The sequence below is a fragment of the Pseudopodoces humilis genome, chromosome 9, assembly GCF_049639895.1.
Source record: "Pseudopodoces humilis isolate 2021_Gansu_Grassland_sample_001 chromosome 9, ASM4963989v1, whole genome shotgun sequence".
NCBI classification, from domain to species: domain Eukaryota; kingdom Metazoa; phylum Chordata; class Aves; order Passeriformes; family Paridae; genus Pseudopodoces; species Pseudopodoces humilis.
In genome coordinates, this window is record NC_142208.1 from 22,730,754 (window position 1) to 22,750,822 (window position 20,069).

At 60.7% G+C, this 20,069-nt stretch overlaps 2 protein-coding genes across 6 annotated transcripts in view; one reads left to right on the forward strand and one right to left on the reverse strand.

Annotated features, from left to right (window-relative positions):
- Positions 1 to 19,335, reverse strand: PPRC1 (PPARG related coactivator 1). 3 transcript variants are annotated; one of them, XM_088059344.1, is made up of 14 exons: positions 19,286 to 19,335; positions 9,314 to 9,457; positions 9,015 to 9,170; positions 8,504 to 8,623; positions 5,390 to 8,129; positions 4,930 to 4,983; positions 4,486 to 4,543; positions 4,051 to 4,136; positions 3,091 to 3,883; positions 1,457 to 1,630; positions 1,227 to 1,290; positions 900 to 1,021; positions 633 to 784; positions 1 to 332 (listed from the first exon to the last, which is right to left on the reverse strand). In XM_088059344.1, exons 2-14 carry the CDS (start codon positions 9,371 to 9,373, stop codon positions 229 to 231), a joined length of 4,683 nt encoding a protein of 1,560 aa, XP_087915470.1. In that variant the 5' UTR covers positions 9,374 to 9,457; positions 19,286 to 19,335; the 3' UTR covers positions 1 to 228. The 3 variants fall into 3 exon arrangements, with proteins under 3 accessions (XP_087915470.1, XP_014105992.2, XP_014105991.2); XM_014250517.2 differs by lacking the exon at positions 19,286 to 19,335 and adding an exon at positions 13,251 to 13,444 and having other exon boundaries at positions 9,015 to 9,167; XM_014250516.2 differs by lacking the exon at positions 19,286 to 19,335 and adding an exon at positions 13,251 to 13,443.
- The window catches only part of LDB1 (LIM domain binding 1), a 25,985-nt gene continuing 22,924 nt past the window's right edge, over positions 17,009 to 20,069 (forward strand). For 2 of the 3 annotated variants that reach the window (XM_005520675.3, XM_005520676.3), the window contains exon 1: positions 17,009 to 17,136. In XM_005520675.3, coding sequence (XP_005520732.1) covers positions 17,112 to 17,136 — 25 coding nt within the window. In that variant the 5' untranslated portion in view covers positions 17,009 to 17,111. Of the gene's footprint in view, positions 17,137 to 19,585; positions 19,882 to 20,069 lie in introns of those variants that run through there. The other variant, XM_014250507.2, reaches the window with a different exon arrangement.

Sequence of the window (20,069 nt, forward strand, 5' to 3'; positions counted from 1 at the left end):
TGCTGTTTGGGCATCCGCATTTATTATACGTCTGGGGCAAGCCCAGGGCTGCCACTTGCCTGAACTGCTCCAGTTGAAGGCCAATGACCCATCCTCCTTAAATATTGGTTATAAAACAAATTTTTTTCCTTTTTCATTTTATTAAAAACCTCACCTCTCTCTCCATACTTTTTTTGCCTTTTGTATTTGAGTATAAAAGTGGGGGCGGGTGCTCCGCCTTGCCTGCCGCTACCTCCGCAGGCTGCGCTGTGCCTGCTGCAGCAGAGTGTCGAAGTCCAGGGAGTCAAACTTGCTCTTGACTGGAGCTGGGTCAAAATCCTCCCGGTTTGAATCTAGGAGAGATGGGGAGAGGCTGTCTTGAGCCCACAGAAACACTGGCACAGTTCTAGTCATTCCCACAGCAAACTTCTTGTTTCACCTGCCAGCCTCTAGACCCAGAGTAGGACAGGCCTCCAACACAGTGCTGGAGAGACAGGGAGCCCACGTTCAACCTCCCTTCAGGGCAGGAGTGTTCCTGGATGTGACTCTGCTGCCAACCCTGACTGACCCCAAGGACAGGGACTCCTATGCCTCTGGAAAGAAGAGAAGGACCCAGGGAGGCCAACCTCCAACTTGGAGGTTGCATAACTCACCCAAGTCAGCATAATTCCTCCTGCAGAACTGCCTGCGGCCACCAAAGCACAAGTCGAAGGGCTGCTCGTCTGGGCGCCGCAGCTTGTGTCCACTCTCAATGGCGGCAAAGGCTTCCTCAGCATAGCGGTAGGTGACAAAGCCATAGTTATCCCTGATATTGGAGGAGATCAGCAGCAACAGTTATGCTTGTCCCCTTGAGTAATGGGAAAAGGGCCAAGAGAAGTCATTCCTGGGAAGGGACTGACCCATCTTCCCACAGCTCTTACCCCTCGGAGCGGAAATGCAAGGTACACTCCTCAATGTCCCCAAATACAGAGAAGCGGTGCCGCAGCTCCGACCGTGTCATCCTGCTGGGGATCTTGCCGATAAACACAACTCGCCTCTCCTCCTGCAGGCAGGGATGCCCCATCCATCAGCAGGACCTCTCACACAAAGCACCCTCCCTTCATGGCCTCCCACCACACTGTGCCCTGGTCAGGGCCTCCCAGCAATGCTGTTGGCAAGGCTACACCCCCCTGTGGCTTTCCGAAGTGACAGAGGGGCTGTGGACCACCAAATTTCCAGCCCAAGATTCCCAGCCCTCCATCACTCACTATTGCACGTTCCTTCTGGAGGATCCTCTGCCTTTGGTAGTGGTCCTGTGCATCGTAACTGTATCTGTCAGGGCAGAAACCAGACACGTAAGCCATGGAATCATGGGGGTGTCAGAAGAGTGATTCCAAACACAAGGGAGATCTTGAAGGAGTGGGTCCATCCCTCCTCCACAGGAGGCTGGGAGATGGGCTGGGGAATGCTCACACCCCTGCAGCGTGGCCAAGCTCACCTTCTCCACCTGTTACTCCTCCTGCGGGGTGAGGGGGAGCGGGACTGGCTGCGGGATGTGGACCTGGATGAGTAGGAGGATGTTGATGATGAGGATGAGGACCTGTCCCGGGACCTGCCACATGACCCACAGCTGGAGTGAGAGGAAGAGCTGTGGGAACATCTTGAGCGGTACCTGGGAGAAGGAGAAATACAGCTGAGCCCTCCCATTGTCCAGCATCATGAGGCTCCAAAGTAGAAAAATATCTCCACTGTCCCCATGGTATCTAGCATCCCACTCGGATGGGACCCCAGTGTGGGGAAGCCTCTGCCCAAGATTGCCAGGGCAATAAAAACACTCTAGAAATGTTGCCCCCATTTGGCTACCAATGCCACAGAGAAAAGGAAGCAGGTTCACAGGAGGTATAGTTTCTGAAGAGCAAGAAATAATCATGGGGGAACTGTGAAGCACAGGGCTGTGCCTGGGAGAGCCCAGAAAGGGCTGGATTTCTGTGCTGAGCCCCACACGATGCACAGGACAACACTATATCCATGTTGTGCTCAATAGCCTTGCGAACAGAGACTGCAAGAGCTTCTCCAGCAGGGCCAGGGAAAGCTTAAGGACGGTAGGACCAAAACACCTCAGGGATTAAGTTGTGCTGCCTCCAGCCAGAAGCACAGTCCCCCTCCAGACATGCTGGCCAGAGGTGTTTCCTGCCATAGGCAAAAGCAGGCCTGGCAGGGCATATGCTGCCTGCCTCTGCTACATATTCTCCTGGAGGACAGCAAGTCAGGGTGGGACAGTACATGGGGGCATCTTCCAGCACAAGGCCAACTGACTTGCTGGAAAGCCAAGCCAGACATACTGCTTGACAATCCCCAAGCTGCACATCCATGGAACATGGCACTTTTATACCTGCCCTTTCCAGCTCCAGCTTCTGCATTTACTGGCCATCAATGAAGGGGTCTTGGTTGGACAAGCCCCTCATGCCCAGGGACATCTCCAGAACTGGCTGAACACCAAGAGAAGGACAGAAAGAGAACCCCTTCAACAGCTCCAGTGCCTCCCAGCCCAGCTGAGACAGGCTGCACATCACTCAAATGCACAAGGACTCTGAAAGAAATGCATCCCACAGAGACCAAGGTGCCCCACTTTCCTACACAGCCACCTGCATACAGAGAACAGGGAGCACCCAAGGCAGCCAAGCCAGACAGGTTTTCCCCTGCTTGCCTCCAGCAGCTCCCTGGAGTGCTCCACTGTGGCTCCTCTCGTTTCAACACCAAGGGCTGTAGCAACCCCACAGCAGCACAAATATGAACACCTGCCATAATACTCCAGAAAAAGCACCCAGAACCAAAGATGCAGGCAAGGACTTGTAACATGGATTGGGTGTTCCAAAAGGAGTAAGGAAGTCTGGCTCAGTGGTGGTTTTGCAGGCACATGGGCCCAGATGTGGGCTGCAGCCAGAAATGGATGGGCAGAGTGTTGCTGCAGGTCCCCCACCCTCTACGAGCCAAACATCTCTTCAGAAGGGCCACAAGGACAAAAAAATCAAATCCAAACATCTAGTAGGACCACAAAGATTTGTCTGGGCACTTGCAAAAGACCAGCCACTGGACAAGTGCCCCAAGAGCAAGCAACAGTGCACTGCTTACCTTCGCCACCGCTTGGGGGGTGGGGAGAGCGACCGTGACCGGGATCGGGAGGACGAGGATGAAGATGAAGACGAGGACTCACTAGCTCCATCCGAACTGGAGCTGAAAGAACGGCTGGCACGGCTCCGGCCAGCCCTCCAGCTGTCAGTAGAGGGTGAGTCCTGGGGTCTCCGGTAGCAGCGCAGGGACCTCTTGGCAGCAGCATGGCTGGGCTGGGCACTGGGAATCTGCACCTCCTGGTCCCGGCAGGGGGATGCAGCTGGAGACAGGAGCACTGAGGTGGGGGGACTGCTGCACCCAGTGGTGGCCTTGTTGGGGATGGTAGTCCGATAATCCAGGGGAGCTAGGCAGGCCATCCCCAGGGGCTCCTGGCTGTGCCCCATGGTGGTATTAGGGGCTGGTGGGGTAGGCTCAGGTTGGTCCAGCGTCCGTTTAGTTAAGGAGGAGATGGGTTTGATAGTGATGTCCCGGTGGTGTTTGACATTCCAGCGGGAGCCACTTTTGGCAGGGGGCTGCGTGCCAGGGATATTGCTGCTCTCGGGCCGTGGCGTACCCAGGATGCAGTAGTCATGGTCTCCTGAGCAAACGTGGCTGGGGGCTGTGCCGGCAGGGGCTGGCACCATGGTCTTCACTTGGATCTTATTTGGGAGCAGTGGCTTGGCTGTCATCAGCTTGGTCGTCTTTTGGAGGCCTTCCTGGGGTATGGACCCAGGTGACTTGGTCTTGGCCAGAAGTGAGACAGCAGGCAAAGGCTTCCAGAGCTGGTGAGGAGGTGTCGCTGGGGGCGTGAGGCCTGGGAGAGCACCAGAACACTTACATGAGCAGCCCTTTGCTACAATCCACCCAGCTGTGGCTCCCTCATGTCCCGACCCCCCTCCCTCCTCAAGGTGTCCCCCCAAACACACAACAGCCCTGCCACAACATGGCAGACTACCTTCCCTCACCCCAAGTATATATTACCTGCCACATTGGCCAGCTCAGAGGCCTGCAGGCCATCTGGGGGCTTCCTGTCCTGCTGGGTTGGTGCATCCTGCTGGATCTCAGGCCTGAGAATGGGAAAGGAGCTTTGTCAAACACAGCAGACAAAGTCCAGCCTCACTCCCCACACCTGGGGTACCCAGTCAATCTGCCCCACTGGCCAGTTCATGAGGACATAGGATCCAAGAAAGCTGCAAGGATAAAACTTGCAAAGCCTGGTCAAGCCCATCACTGCTTCTCCCTATTTTTCTCCCTCAGTTCCAGCTCTGTCCCAGTCCAGCAACAAGCTCAGCCCCTCCTGGGCCAATGGACACAGCCCCAGCACACTTCAAACCCTGCCAGGACTGAAAGCTGCCCTGTGCCCTTGCTCTGCTGGGCTCCACGCTGAGCATCAGCTGCCAAGTTCTTGATACTCACCCAGAACTCTCTATCAGCAGTCCTTCCTCAGGGGGCTGTGCAATTTCCTCCTTCTTGGCTGAAAAGAGAACAGCTAGGTGAGAGTGGCAGCAAGTGGGGTTGAAGAATAGGGTCCACAAAGCACCCCAGGAACAGCTTGGAAGAGGGTTCACAGCACCTGAAACCCAGCCCCCTGGAGATAGGAGCTGAACATCCTCTTTTCCTTCACAGACTCCTCCCCACCACTTTGGTTGCCATGGGGACCCCCAGGTGTGTTTCCACAGGCCAAGGAAATAGAGGCAAAGACAGCCCCAGAACAAAACACCTGGGCAAGGTAACAGGAGCCCACCCGCAGCAGCATCGCAGCCCTCCCACTACCACCCTGACACAGGGAGCACAGACAGCCCAGGGAGGCCGGGATGGCATGGAGGGAGTCCTGCAGGTGATGGAATGCCAGATCCGCACCTTCAGACTTCTCAAACTGCTCCAGCAGGCTGGACAGGTCGGTGGCTTCAATCCCTGGGCCAGGGAGAAAGCGCAGCAAGTCAGATCAGCTACAATTCTCCCAGCACTGCAGTGATGCACCCCAACCCTGTTCTCCCCCTGCATCAGCCTCCCTTGGATGGTAGGGCAAGCACTGGGGAGGAAAAGCAATAACAGAGCCTGCAGCAGCTCTGTGTCTCCCACAGCAAGGACAGGAGCACCCAGCTCCAGTTCCAGAAGGGAGTAGTTTCAGGACAGCCAGCCCAGACCATCCATTGTAGATGACATCCTAGCAGAGCACTGGGAAGAGACTGCAAGCCTGTGGGCATAGCTTTGCCACCCTCATCCCCAGAAGTGCCAGGAACCAGTCCTGCTACCTAGGTTGCCAGCAGCACTGCAGCCTCTGACACTCAACCCAGCATCCTGCAGCTCTCCCACTCACCGATCTCGCTGATGAAGGCTTGCACAATGTCCTTGCTGCCGTCGCTGGGCTGGGCTGGGCTGAGGAGTGGCTGGTGCCTCCATGGCTGCACAGTGGGTGCCTTGGTGGGAAGGCTGCTCTCTCGACCTGCTTTCCGTGGTAGTGCCACAGCCTGGGAGGTGGATTTTTGGCCAGGCAACTCCTGCCCAGCAGCTGCCTTGGGCTCCAACGGGGCTTTCTCCACTGCCTCCTTGCCTGGCCCTACAGCCTTCTCCATGGCATGGGTGCCAGGGGACTCCCCCACAGGGATGGGAGACACATCTTCTGGGCAGCAGGTGGCAGCTGGGGGGGCCTTTAGGAGCTGGTTGGGCACTGCAGTTTGAGGCTCCTCCAGAGACTGTGTGGGGACAGCCTGGGGGACTGGAACTGCAGGAGGGATCCTGGTGGGCTGGGCAGCGGCAGCTGAGGGGGCTGGCAGGGGCTGGGCTGGGGCTGGAGCCAGAGGGGCCTTGGGTAGAGAGCTCTCTCCTGCCAGCCGTGCCTGCCTCCTGGGGCCTGACACCCTGCCAGTCACTGGCCTGGCTGGGCCACCTGCAGCCCCCATCTCGCTGGTCGGGGCAGCAGGCAACTGGGCAGGGAAGGCTGGTGGCTCTGGGCAGCTGAGCATAGGGGTGGCAGGAGGCTGCCCATGCAGAAGGGTTGTGCCAGGGTGGCTGCCCGCTGGGAAGGTGGGGACGGCCTGCACTGCTGCTCCGGGGTCCCTGTACGCAAGGGAAGGCACCGGAGGTGGCATGGGGATTCCTGGCCAGTAGGATGGTGGTGCCCACCCAACTGGGGCATAGGGACCACCTGGGCCAAATGGAGGCGGGGGTGGCACAGGTGGAGGGGGCCAGGCCATGGCTGGAGGCGGGAGGCCAGGCACCATGTGAAAAGTACTGGAGGAGCTGGCACTGGGTGGTGGGGGCAAACCATGGCAACCCATGGGCTGCGGGCTGAAGCAGGGCCAGGAAGGCACTGGTGGGTAAAGGGCATAAGCACCGGCAGAGGCTGGCGGCATCCCAGTGGGGGCCACCCCAGCAGCTGGGGGCACGTTTGGTGCAACAAAAGGCATTGGTGTTGATGGGGGTGGCGGAGCTGTGGCAGGTGCTGGGGCTGAAGTCAGAGCAGTGGGAGCTTTGCTGGCAGGAGAAGGGACAGCAGCAGGGCTGGTGGGTCTGTCTAGTCCCTTCTGAGCACCGTCTGCCTCGGTGGCAGAGCGCATGGGTGACACCAGGCAGGGGATCTCTGCCAGCTCTGTCGGAGGCTCAGGGACACTGGGCCACTTGCTGGCCACTTGCTTCTTGCCTTCCTGGCTGCCACCCGTGCTGAGCTGACGGTGCAGCATGCGGATGCGGTACTCACGCAGGCTCAGGGCCTTGGGCTTGGCTTCCTTAGGCGGGCCCTCACTCGGCTCTGCTGCTGGCAGGCTCTGGGTAGGCTCCAGCCCAACACCTTGCTCTGGGAGCTGAGAGGCAGCCTCCGAGACCCCACTGCTCTGTTTGGCAGATGGCTGCACATCTCCCTGGTCCCCAGCCTGGTCTGTCAGGCTGGGACATGCAGCTGCTGGCTGCCCCTCCACGCTTGGTGCAATCTTCTCCAGGGGTGCCAGAGTCTTGATCTTCTCCAGGGCCACACTGACTGTTTCTGGTGCTGGCTCCTTCTGCAGCTCCTGCTTCACTTTCTTGGGCAGGAAGGCCCCTGCTGTGCTCCGAGGCCTGCCCCGGGGGCATGGTGCCCGCTCAGCATGCAGCTCCATCTGCCCCTCCTTCCGGGCTCGTTCCAGCTGTTGAGCCAAGAAGTCTGAGACCTGAACAGAGGGACACTCTGCCCGCTGCCGGCTGATGGCTGGCTGGACATGGGGCTGTCCAGAGCCAGTGGAACGGAGCCGGTGGGCTACGCAGTCCCTGCCAGGCCTGGTCTGCTTGCTTTGGCCCTCCTCTGTTTTCTTTTTCCGACTCTTCCTTGCTCTCTCACGGCCCCGTCCCTTCTCAGAGCCTTGACGTTTTCCATCTGCAGGGGCCTCTGTACTGTGCCAGGCGCTGCCATTGGGACCTGAGGCTCCAGGTGCCACTGTCTCCAGTGGGGAGGTGGCCTCTGGGACAGTGCATGAAGGCTCCTTCCCAGGCAGTTTTTTCTCCTCCTCTTCCACCCCATTTTTCTGGTTTGGAGCTCCTGGCAGCTCCCCTCGATCTTCTGGGATTGACTCCCTGGTACTCTCCTCTACTCCCAGGAGCTGGGGCTCCAGGTCAGAGGAGCTGGGAGTCAAGGGCTGCAGGACCACAGGGATCTCCACACTCTCTCCCTCTCGAGGCACAATTTCCAGCAAGACAGGACTGCTCAGAAGTTCTTTGGCCACAGGCTCAGTGCCAGGGTCCAGGCACACAGTAAAGGTGGGCAGGCAGTAGGGGTGCATGGACTTCACCAGCTCACTCAGGGATACATCACCTGTATTGATGATGCAGGGGTCTTCATGCTCCTCCAGCACTGCTCCAGCCTCACTCACACAGAAATCCACAGCCCCCATGCTGCTGTCTAGCTCCAGGCCCAAGGCAGCCTCCTCCTCTTCTTCCTCCCCATCACTGCGCTGTGGCAGGGGCTGCTCTCGGACTCGGTGCCAGCCCGCCTTCCGCTCCACCCTCGGGGTGCTGCAGACTTGCTTCTTTGGCAGCATTGGGTCCTCGAGGCCATGAGCAGCACGGTCCCAGGCCACATCTGTGTCAATCTGGGAAGGGGGACCACAGCAAACATCAGTTCCTGGGCTTTTAGCAGCACTCCCCCAGGACAGCGAACTGGGTCTGCTGCCACTCTACAGCAAAGCCCCACAGCAGACAAAAAAGGTTGGCACATATTTGACCTGCCCAGTAAAACACAGCAGAGCTGGGAATCCAATGCTCCTATGAGAGATCCCCAGTCTGTGGCACCCACCCCCTGAGGCAGACCCTTCTCCCACTACCACTGGTGCATTGCAAAAGCATCGCTTCTGGGAAAGGATGCTTGTGCCAGGAGGGAAGCCTGGGGCTGGGGGCTGCAGCAGGGACAGTTATCCCAGCACCACCCCAACACTGCTGCTTCAGCTTCCCCTACTCAGCTGCTCACCTTCCCAACCACAGAGACGCTGCTGCTGCTGCTGCTGAGAGGCCTGAGAGCCTTAGGCTGTTCCAGGGTAGGGCTCTCGCACTCCAGCAATGGGCGAGATAAGGTGAGAAACTTCTGAAACTGGAAAGATGGACAGAAGATGAGACAGTGGCATATCTATGCTGCTGGAGGGGACAGGCCTCCCCCAGCCCCACAGTGCCCATGAACTTCACCCCACAAAGCCCAAGAGCAAACAGCCCTGTTTCACCCACACTGCACACAGCTCCCACTGGGGACATGCTGCTCCCCAAAGCCTCTGACACATCTCTGGCTCTATATAAAGACCCAAGGTGAAGGCATGGCCCTCCAGAGCACTTCTCTCATGTTGGAACCGTCATGAGAGTACATCTCAGAGTACTGGGGACCAGGGTCCTACTACTTCAGAGCACCCTCATGCTAGGACCTAGCAGAGCCCTGGCTGAGCATCTTCCCAGGGGCTCTGGGGTCAGGCTGCATCTACCCTCCAACTTACCGAGGGATTCTCCCGCTCACGAGGTGAGGTTAGCAGCTCTGCATCCATGATGGTGTCAAAGGGGGACAGGGTCTCATCATCTGTGCTGTCCAGGATCTCTGTGATGGCAGTCAGCAGGGACAGCTCGTTCTGTGCATCCAGGCAGGCCTTGCTCTGCTGCAAAGGTAGGGATGGTCTCAGAGGGTGATGGGACAGTCACAAGACCTGGACATGGAGGACACTGCCACCACCCCACCCCCCCATACCACAGCCAAGGCCAGCCCAGCTGCCACATCCCACATCTATGTGTGAGCTCCCACCTCGCTCAGAGAAAAATCCTCAATGATGGAGATCACAGAGGAGTCGAGATAGTTCTGCATTGTCCCCAGGATCTCTTCAGCTTCTAAGATGGTTTCTGCATCCAACGATGTTAAGTTCAGGTCATCCTCCTCGAGGGAAAAGCACTGCCGAGGAGCATGGGGAGCCAGGTAAACACTTTGCCCAGCCCCAGTACCAGCACTGATTTCCTTGCAGCAGACATGGGCTACCAACAGCCTGTGCTGCAAACAGTGTCTGGGCACCCCCAGCACCCTGAACATGCAGGGGACGCAGCTGCAGGTCAGAAGGTGGCACAGGGGACCTTCCCCCTTGCTTTCAGGAGAGTCCACTGCACAAACCCCTGTGCTGGTTTCAGCCTGAGACCCTTCCAATTACCCAGGATGCCTCCACACTGAAAATTTCTGCCCGATTCACTCTGCAGCTGCATGACTGAGAAAGATGAATGGATAAAAAACCAGGATCTACCCAACACCACACATGCAGAACAGGGAGGGGACAGGCTAGTTCCCACCACCTCATGGACTGTCACGCGCTCCTCCAATTCTGGCTGTTGGTGCTTCAGATAAGCCCAAAACCATTATGAAATTCATAACAAAAGTGCAGGAGTCAGCAAGAGGGGTGCAGCCAGCTGCTACTGCTGGAGCCCTACCCCAAATAACTCTGCTACAGGCTACAAGAGGACATGGTCTGTGCTTGCAATCCAGGACTAAAACAGCTTTGTTACTCTTCTTTCTTCAAATTCCCACCCCACATCCTTTCCAGTCCCCTAGCCACCTCCAGGGATGCTTGGGTAATTCTGACTAACTTCAAAAAAGTACTTGCATTGCATTCCAGGGTGCCATGCCACACAGCCATGCTGCAGGATGGCCAGGAAAAGCCAGATGCTGGGCAAGGGCAGGGGCTGCAACTCCCAGTTGAGAAGAGCCACAGGACATACAGAGCAAAGCAGCAGTGCAGGTGTGTCACCGGCACAAGACAGGATGTGAATTCCTGTTTGCAGATGGGCTTAGGTAGACAGATAATGGAGGCTGGGAAGATAAGGTCACCAAGGACAGAGCCCTGGGAGAGTAAGCCTCCCTCCCAAAGATATCCGGCAGCACACTGTGATCCATCTTCCTGTCCTTGGAGCAGAACCAGCACCGTAAGAAAACAGCTGGACCTTGGGGGATGCACATGTGATGCAGTTCACCTGTGTCTCACATAGGTACCACAGTTTGTGTGAGCCTGTGCCCATGCAGAACAAAATGTACCTCGTCCCTAGAGAGAACCTGCTAATACTTTGAAATCACCTTCTATCAAGCAGTAAACTGCAGCAGAGAGACAGCAGGCATTTCACAAAGTAGGTATTTCTAAAATACAACTGCACCAAAGCCACATGCCCAAACCCCTGGTCCCTGGGGCTCTTCCCAGACTTGCTCCAATAATATAAAGCAGGCACCGCTGGCCACAGCACAGCCAGGAGCCCTGTGCAACCCCAGAACACAGGCACCCCAAGATCAGGCTGGGAATCAAAGCCAGGACATCCCCAGAAATGCCCTGAAGCTACTCATCCCAAATTCCCCGTCTGTGACATGACAGTCTTAAAGACCAGGAGTCTGCAGTGGTTTGGGGCTCAGCAGCAAGGCCAGCCTCTCTCAGGGCCTTCTGTCTGGAAGTGGAGCCCACAAGTGACAGGACACCACTCCACCCCACCATGCAGATCAGACTATGGAGCAGTTTTAGAGCAGCTTTCCTCCTCAGCATCCCCAGTCCCCTCCCTCACTGGAGCTGGTCAGAGCGCCGCGCAGAGCCTGCTGGCAGCCCTCTAGGCGCAGCCTGGCTGTGATTCCCGGCCAATCCTCACAAAGATACTGGGAGGACATCCAGGCTCACACGGCCAGCCCCGGCGTGCAACCCTGAGGCAGTGGTGACCAGCAGGCAGAGGCACCCTGGCCACCGAAGGAGCCAGCAGGATGGAGCATCAGCAGCCCAGGGACACGGGAACCATCTGACCCCTGCCTGTAGATGGTAAAGGGATCCAGAGGACACCGCGGGGCTGCAGAGCCCTGCCCATCTGGCCACAGGGCTGGCTCTCCCCAAAGAAAGCTTGTAATAAGAGGTTTCCAGCTATGATCAGAGCTGGACATTAGGGAGGGAAATAAAACCCTCACACTCAAATAGCCTCTTCCTGTGGCTGCTGCCCGCAGCCCGGGAGGGAGGGAGGGAGGGAGGGAGGGAGGGAGGGAGGGAGGGAGGGAGGGAAGCCGGGCAATCTCCCATGCCTTCCTCGACTCCCTTGACTCAGCGCCTTGCAACAAGGAGTCCCACAGCCGTGAGTCACCGGCCTGGGCTGTGTTCCCCCAGGACTCCCTTTGATCCACCTGGGGACGGGCACCTCCTGCAGCCCTAATCGCTTGAGCATCACTTGTGCGTCGGGGCGGGGGTACGAACCAGCCCAGCCTGCTCCAGCGTCCCTGCCCGCTCTCCTCCCTGCTAGAGACCCCTGACACTCCTAGCCCGGAGAGGAGGGGGCCTTCCTTCACAGCTCCCTGTGTTTGCTTTACAGCAGCGCTGCGGAGAGGAGGGTCACGGGAATATCCAAGGACAGGCTTCGGCTCTGGCCACGCTGTCCCCAAGCAACCAGCACTGCCGGGGAGAAGGAACGATGCCTACGAGAGTGGGCTGTGGGCACATGGGGTACTGGGACTGGAGCTAGCTGCTTGCAATGGACACAGGACCACCAGCCCTTCCGGCTCCCACCCGGCGCAGGGTACACTGCGCTCGCTGCTCCGAAGCGTAGGAAGGGACAACGGAGGCCCCCGCAGGCCGCGGGTGACACGTGTGCCCGGCGTGCTGCGGCTACGCCCCGAGCACAGGGCGGCCATGGTGCCCGGTTGGCTGCCAAGGCTGCTCTTACAGCGCCGGAGCTACAGGCAAGGGCGCGGGGTGAGCCTGGGAAGCCGGGGGGCTCCGCCCGGACAGCGCGGCACAGCCAGAGGATGCTCCGTGGATTCCTCTGCTGCTTTCGGAAAACATCAGGCGGGAACACACCTCTCTTCCCCCATACGCAGCATACTCTGCTCGCGTCGGGGACGGGCGAGATGGGGCTGGCGTCCTCCAGCCCGGGGTCGGGATGGGGGGGAGGTCTCCCACGCAGCCCCTCGGCCACGCAGGAAGACCCTGGTAGAGGCAGAACCCTAAGGCTTCCCCCGAAAACTCCCGACAAATGCACAACGCAGGTGCCCCCACGTCCCTTCCTTGGGTGCTGCCCATCCAGACAGCAGCGCACTCGCACCCAGCCCAGACCCGGCAGGGGCCCACCGGGGCCGGTGACAGCGGCAGCGCCGCGCCCCACACCTGCCCCAGCGCGGGAGCCTCTTGCTACAGGACAAAACCCCGCTTCCCGTGGATAAGCTCTCCGTACCGCTCAGGGAACCTCCCCCGGCCCGAGCCACGTTCTGCACTCACAGCTCCTGCCACTAAAACCGGCCAGTGTCGGTGTCCCATACCGCGCCAGCCCCAGCTCCCCGCGGCCGCAGGTGGCAGAGTGCGGCGCCAGGATGGAGGGACCGAGGGGGAATGACGCGAACGACATCCCCCTGTCCCCCACTACACGAGGCTGGGATGTCACCTCCCGCGGGAGACACCAAGCCGCCCGTCCCGCCGGGTCCCATGGCCGTGGTGCAGCCACCCCAGCCTGATAACCTCCCCGCGCTGATACCCCACCCCGGCGAGAGAGCTCTGGGTACCCCATTCCCCGACCCATAGAAAGGGCGTCCCACTCCAGGACCAGCAAGGGCGCCGCCGGCCCGAGCTGCGCCCCGCGCCCGCCGCCGGTGCGGCGGGCCCGCTCCCAGCTACACGTGGTGCTGCCGCCACGGGAGCCGCCCCGGCCTCCACGTGTCACGGCGCGGCCCGCCAAGCCCCGCCGCCCCTTACCTGCAGGGGGCTGCCGGCCCGGAAAGGCGGCTCGCGCAAGGCTCCGCCGTTCGCCAGGCTCCGCGGAGCGGCAGCGGCAGCAGCACCACCAGCCCCGGCCCCGTTGGCGGCGGACACCGCTCCGCCCCGCCGCGCCGCCATCTTGGCGCCTCTGCTCCCAGCGCGGCCACTGCCGAGAGCGCCACGGGACCGCCGCCCGCCCAGCACTACAGCTCCCGGCGGCCCCCGCGCCGCACCACCCGCGCGCGGCACGCCGGGAGCGCACCCTTTCGCCGCCGGCCCCGCGCCGAGAGGCGGGCACCGGCCTGAGGGGGCGCCCGACCACGGGAGCGCGGGCGGCCATCTTGAGGGCGGGCAGGCCCTCGGGCTTCGCCGCCATCCTTGCGGCGGGCGGGGACGAGGAGGGTCGGCCCAGCCCCGCGGTGCGGCGGGACTGGCGGGAAGCGCCCCCTGGGGGCGGGGCAGGCGCGCATTTTCCCGCGGCGCCACGGGCCCGCCCCGCGGACTCTGGCGTACACGTGAGCGGAGCCGGGCCGCGTGTACCCGCGCTTCCCGGAAAGCAGGGGCAGAACTGCTGTGGAGGAGGTGGCTCGGCGTCCCCTGGCTGGGAGCGTTCCTTGTGCCTGAGGTGCCTGTGCAGCGCTGCCATGGTGCTCCGTTGAGCCCAACCTTGTGTGGAGGTGTTGGGCACACACGCACATGTGATGGGCACAGGGAGGATGAAAAAAGCTATTGGGTGTGAAAGGAGGGATGGGCACTGTGAGCTGCCGTTAAGCCTTCTGTCACGGCATCGGGGCAGGGTACCCAAGTCACTGCTTGTGCCCAAGCTTGTGTTGCTCTCCAAAGCTGGCACACAGAAAATCACCTGGAAAATGTGAGGGAGCCAAACTTGACTCACTGGACACAGTTGCTGTCCAAGCCTGGCTCCCCAGGAAGGCAAGGGATGCCAGTGTGCACAGGCACGTGGCCTGGCCTGTTAGGTACCCTCTGTTCAGGAAGCCCAGAGTCCCTTCGGGTGCTGTCACTTCCTGTGACTTTTCTGGCTTCCAGACAGTAGGATCATCTCATGGAGTTCAGGGATGTGCTTACAGTAGCACAGGTGCAGTGTAGACATGTCACTGGAGCTCTGCACTACACGATTTGCCTGGCAGGGACTAATTGTCCCAGCCTCTGCATCAGTCCCTGGAGCACAGACCTGCCCAGGCCAGATTCCCTTGGGAATCCACAGGATAGAGCTGCTTTTCTCGACCTTGTGTGCCTGGTCATTGGGCTGAGCTATGTCTGACACATGGAGCCGCATCCTGCTCTCCTTCCTTCCACCCCTGCCACAAGGGACTTTCAAATGTGATCACTTCTCCCATGTCACCTCCTGCCTCACAGGGGCTGCTCCTCCCTAGCTCTCTGCAAGGGAGCTGCACCCTTCCACCTCCTCATCCAAGGAACCCACAGCACATCTCACCAACACTTGCATGTGGCCAAAATGCTGTCAGGCAGCTGTGTCCTTCTCGTGGGCCATGGATCCATGTCTGAATGCTGCAGAGCACACGTGTTGCAATGGGCGAATGTGAGCACACTGCTGGGGTGTGGGGGATTTTGCTGGATATAGCAGGCTCCTCAGACCAGCACCTGCCTCTGGCACTGCAGAGGGAGGTGGGGAGGCTGTGCAAGTGCTCCAGGATCTCTGCAGCTCAGGTGTGGTTGCCCCTCCAAAGGGCACTTTGCTTTCCCTGAGCTCAATACATATAAAGCAAGGAACAAGTCACTTTTGAAACGTCCATGTATCTCTCCACTGGCCTGAGGAGAAGTGTCCATAACCTGGCACCCAGAGACCTGCTGACAGGGATGTGGAGCAATGTTCCCCTTGGAGCTTTCCTTCTCCTGCTCCGTGCCCTCCTTTCCTGTCATGTTCTCTCCCTGGGGCACATCCAGGGCATGCAGTGACCTGCCTAATCCCCCTGTCCCTGTGTGTGGCAGGACCCTGCAGCACAACAAGACTGATTTCTCACAGAGCACTCCTCTGGTATGCATACTGTAAAGTGGGACCATATTCCTTGCACATAGGGTCACTGGAGTGTGACCATAGGGAATCCCACCTGCAGGTACCTCCCTCCCCCAGTACAATCCCCAGCAGGGATGCACTCCTGGCACGGGGCAACACCAGGCATTCCTGCTGGTTTACAAGAAAAACAAACAACAGCCAGAAAGGAAAATGCGCATTCTACATCCCTGGTTCCCCTCCCTTCCCTCTGTATTGTGACCACTCCCTGGCCAAGCACAGCCAGATGCTGCTCAGGGCCGTCCGGTTTCAGCCTGTGCAGCACACAGGGTGGGCAGCTTGCTCAGGGCTAATAGGCACAGTCTGCAAAGGAGAGCTCAAAAACCCGCGTGATGCTTAAAGGACACTCCACTCAGTAAAAAGGAATGTGAGTCCCACCCAGACAGGAGCAGATGGACTGGAATTGGCCCTTCAGAGAGAAGAGAGGGCTTTGGCTCCCCGGGGCACTTTGCTCAGCCCAGGACGCTGTTCCCATCCTGGGGCTGGGGCTGCATCTTGGCAGGACAGTAGAGGGACAGCGCTTGCCTTTGCAGACTGGGCTCTGGCCCCACAGCCAGTGTGCAGGAGCACACTGCGTGGGGCTGGGGCAGGATCCCTGGTGAGATCCTCTTGGGCGGGTGTCCCCCCAGGGAGACTCTGTCCGTACGGCACCCTGCTCCTTCTGCCCTGGCATCTCTCTGGCCCCCAGCCTCAACCGGGATGCTGTCATACCCTTCCCTCACAGGGTGCAGCACAGACCAGAGCAGCTCCTAGCCTCCTGTCTAGCAACCTCTGCCATCCCCGCACAAGGCACAGCAAACGCCGATCACGATGTCCCTGATTGTGCAAAGCGCTGCTGCGAACCTCCTTCCTTCCTGCCCCCCGGCCCTCTCTGGCCCCTTCCCTCCCACCTACAACCATTACAGTGCCGTGTCCTCCTCGTGCCCTAGGGCTGGGAGACTGGCAAGTTCCCAAAATGCACAAGCCTTAAGCAGGCTGCTCCATGCGGAATAGCCGTGGCGTCCTCTGCTCGTCCCCACGTCCTCCCAGGTGAAAACCCAAACAAGCCGCCCTGAGACACCCGTGGCGTTCATCGGCGCCCCGGACGTGGGTCCCTGGGCACTCTTCCCTCCAGTCGGGTCTCTGCCGGGCTCTGAGAGGAGCATCCCCGGCCGGGGAGGTGGGATGGAAGCCTCAGCCCTGCACCGCCCCCGGGAGCCCCCGCAGCCCTGAGAACCCTCACCCCCCCCACACGGTCTGGGGAGAGCGCTACCCGTGCTCCGACGGCCGCAAACCCCAGGGGGCAGCGCCTAGAGCCTCCTGGGTGCGGAGGGGGGACCCCTCGTCCTTCGCTTCACGTCCTCCCTCGCCGACCCCCCCTCACACATCGGAATCCCCCCGCCCCTCACGGTGACTGGAGGGGGGGCGGGGGGGGGGCGCGTGCGTGCGCGCGCGGCAGTGGCGGCAGCGACGAGCCGGGGGGGGGGGCGCGCACGCACGCACGCAACACGCACGCGCTCGCGGCGGGAGGGGGGAAACGGGACGCCCCGCGCACGCGCAGAGGCGCCCCCACCCGCCCGCCGCCGGCGCAGCCGCCCCCGCCCCCCCTCCACCCCCCCGGCCCCCGCCCCGATCGCCCCCGCCGCCCCTGCTCCTGCTGCCGCTGCCGCCGCTGCTCCGCCGGTTCGCGGCGCGCCCGCCCGCCCGCCTCTGGCCGCGGCGCTACCCGCCGCTCGCCGCGCCGGAGCCCGCGGCGCGCCGCCCATGCGAGACCCCCGCGGCCCGGGCAGCGCGCAGCGACCCCCGGCCGGGCCAGGCATGTGAAGATGTCAGTGGGCTGTGCATGCCCTGGTGAGTGGCGCGGGCGCGGGGCGCGGCGCGGGGGCTGCCCCTGGAGCTGGGGTCCCCGCGACATCGGGGCTGGGTGGGGAGCTGGAGGCCACTTAAGGGGTGGGGGTTCCCAGTGGTGTCAGGGTCTGGCTGTGGGGCTGGGGTCCCATGGTATTGGTGTTCGGGTCCGGCTGTGAGGCTGTGTCCCCCAAGAATGGGCGCTGGGGTCGCCACTGCATTGATGTTACCGTCCTGCTTCGGGGCTGGGATCTCCAGCCACAGGACTGGGGGTCTCTGTGGCATTGTTGCTTGGTGTCTCCAGAGCATTGGTGTTGGGGTCTCCGTGGCATTGGTTTTTGGTGTCTCTGTGGCATTGGTATTGGGGTCTCCATGGCATTGGTGCTTGGTGTCTCTGTGGCATTAATACTGGGGTCTCAATGGCATTGGTGCTGGAGTCCAGCCATGGGGATGGTTCTCCATGGTATTGATCTCTGGGACTGCATGGCATTGGTGCTGGGATCTGGCTGTGGGGCTGAGGTCTTCATGTCGTTGGTGCTGGGGTCTCCGTGGCATTGGTGCTGGGGTTTGGTTATGGGGCTGGGTTCCTGGGACATGACTGCTGGGAGCTGGCTACAACACAGTGGACTTTTCAGTGTAGGTGCTGAGGTTTGGCCATGGTGCTGGTGATAAGCAAGGTGTGGGGACCTGAGTCCTAGTCACTATGGTATGGCTAGCACTATGGTCCAGCCGTGGGGATGGGATCCCCATGGTATGGACTGTTGGAATCCAGCTGAAGGGCTGGAGTCCTTAGAGCATGGATGCTTGGGTCTGATTGTGGGATTGGAAGCCCATGGCATGGGTCCTGGAGTCTAGCTGTGAAGCTGGGACCCTGTGGCATGGGTGCTGGGACATGGTTGTGAGGCTAGGACTCCATGGCATGGGTGTTGGGGTTCCTGTGGCATGGATACTGAAATCTGTTGGACTAAGAAGTCTGGGACCCAATAGCACATGGGTGCTGGTACCAGTCCGGAACTGAGACCCCACAGGCAGAGTGCTGAAGGGGCATTGGGCAGGCATGCAGGTGCATTCCCTCACCCCGACGTGCCCCTGTGGCCAGGGTAATAGATTTGTGGAGTGCCACAGCTCCCCGTGTGAGTGTGAGGCAGTGTCCCTGCAGAGGCTTGGCAATGCTGCTGGTGGACATGGATGCTGTACGGCCCCCCACCATGGCCATTGTGGGCTGTCAGCTGGAGAGCATCTTCCTAATGCTGGAGCCTGCGAGCTAGCAAGGCTGCAGGACTACATAGGAGGTGTGATGAGTTGGTGAGGTCTCAGCACCTGGGAGGGTGCTGCCGCAGGGATACTCATCTGCACGCCTGGGCTTGGGGGCAGGTTTTGGGCAGCTGGCCTAGCTGCATCGCCTGCTGCTGGGTGCAGAACGTTGCTGTGCCAGGAACAAGGCAGGGCAGGGGTCTCGGAGGGCTGCTGGAACCTTGTCTAGCACTAGGTCCCTTTGGCGCTGGCCAGCAGACCAGTTTGGGGGGCCCTGGGGAGGGGGTTCTGCCATTTCCCTGAGGAGCAGGGATGTTCCTCAACCCAGCTCCCGTAGCAGCATCCCTATGGTCCCGAGAGAGCCTCCTGCCAAGCCAGAATCCCATGCTGGGGGGCTGCTGGAGGCACGGTCCCCGTGCCTCCCCCAGAGCCGTCTCTGCCGAGGGGTTTTCAGGTGGATAAGCGGGGTGGGGAAGGGGTGCCCCTGCGAGGCGCCCCCCGCCCCTCCGCTGCCTGCGCCTCGCCGCCGTGTTTCTATGAAGGCAGGAGGCCCCTTCCCCCATCCTCCTCCTCCTCCATCTCCCACTGGAAGCTGCCAGAGCGCTGCTTCCTCAAGCAGAAAGTCACGTGAACCTCCCTGCGAGCCAGGCCGAGCAACCACAGCACCCGCCCCGCAGGCACCCCGCACCGGGGGCACGACACCCCTCCCGACACCCCAGCCTTGGCGGGGGTCCCGCCTCGGCCGGGCGAAGGCCGTGTCACGGCCGACGGTGGGGCCCCGTTGTATTCCCCAGGAGCTGGCCCCACGCCACTGGGAATGTCATCGGCGTGTTGGTGGGTGCAAAGAGGGGGGTCCTCCCTCGGTGCGGTAATGGGGAGCCGCGGGGTCACTCCTCACCTGGCAGTATCCCTGTGGATGGCTTGATTATGTTACGTCCCCTTCGCGCCGCCCCTGCCCCAGGGCAGGGAGGACACGAGGCTGCAGTGCAATGTTCGTGTGCCCCCCCCCTCTTCCCCCGCTCCCCCGCCGGGGCTGGGTGGCACATCCAGAGCCTGCGCCCCCCCTCCCCCTTCCCCTCCCCGGACTGTTTATCGGAATATAGAAAAAACAAGCTCTGCCGCTGGCCTCCCGCCAGCCAGAAACATTTAATGAGCCGCTCTGCCCAGGCTGCTCTTCAGGGCTGCATTAACTTGGAGGAGTTTCCTGCTTGGGAGCTGCTGCCGGGGGGCGGTGGTTTAGCTACCCCCCTTCCAAGTTGTGGCCTCCCAGAGGGATGATGTACTTCTTGCCATCCCTGGGGGTGCATACTGCCCCACTGCAACTCGTCTCACACCTCTCCAGAGATATTTCCCTTCTCCTTTCTTCCCCTCTGCAAGAGCTTTGAAGAAAGGAGGCCGCTCTGCTGAGAACCTGATGCACTCTTGTGCCCGAGGATGGCGGGGGCCAGTGGAGGGCTGTAGGGGGGCTTAGCTCCCCACATCAGATGTGGAGAGGTGAGCATCAAGAGCGTAATGGGCTCAAGAGTGGAGGTGGTACAAGGTGGGGCAGCAGCTGTCTGGTGCTGATGCCGGGGCTGCTGTGCCCAGGGCAGTTTGGAGCAGGGCCGGCAGACAGGCCTTGGCATCCAGACCCCAGTGGGGCCCTGACCCCTGGGGGCACCTCTCACTCTCCCAGCATGCTC

Coding starts and splice junctions, on each gene's coding strand:
- PPRC1 (XM_014250516.2), bottom strand. CDS start 13,391: ATGGCGGCGCGGCGGGGCGGAGCGGTGTCCGCCGCCAACGGGGCCGGG. Junction 9,171..9,313: donor AGGATTTTTCTCTGAGCGAG/GTGGGAGCTCAC, acceptor CTACCTTTGCAG/CAGAGCAAGGCCTGCCTGGA. Junction 333..632: donor GAGGAATTATGCTGACTTGG/GTGAGTTATGCA, acceptor CATCTCTCCTAG/ATTCAAACCGGGAGGATTTT.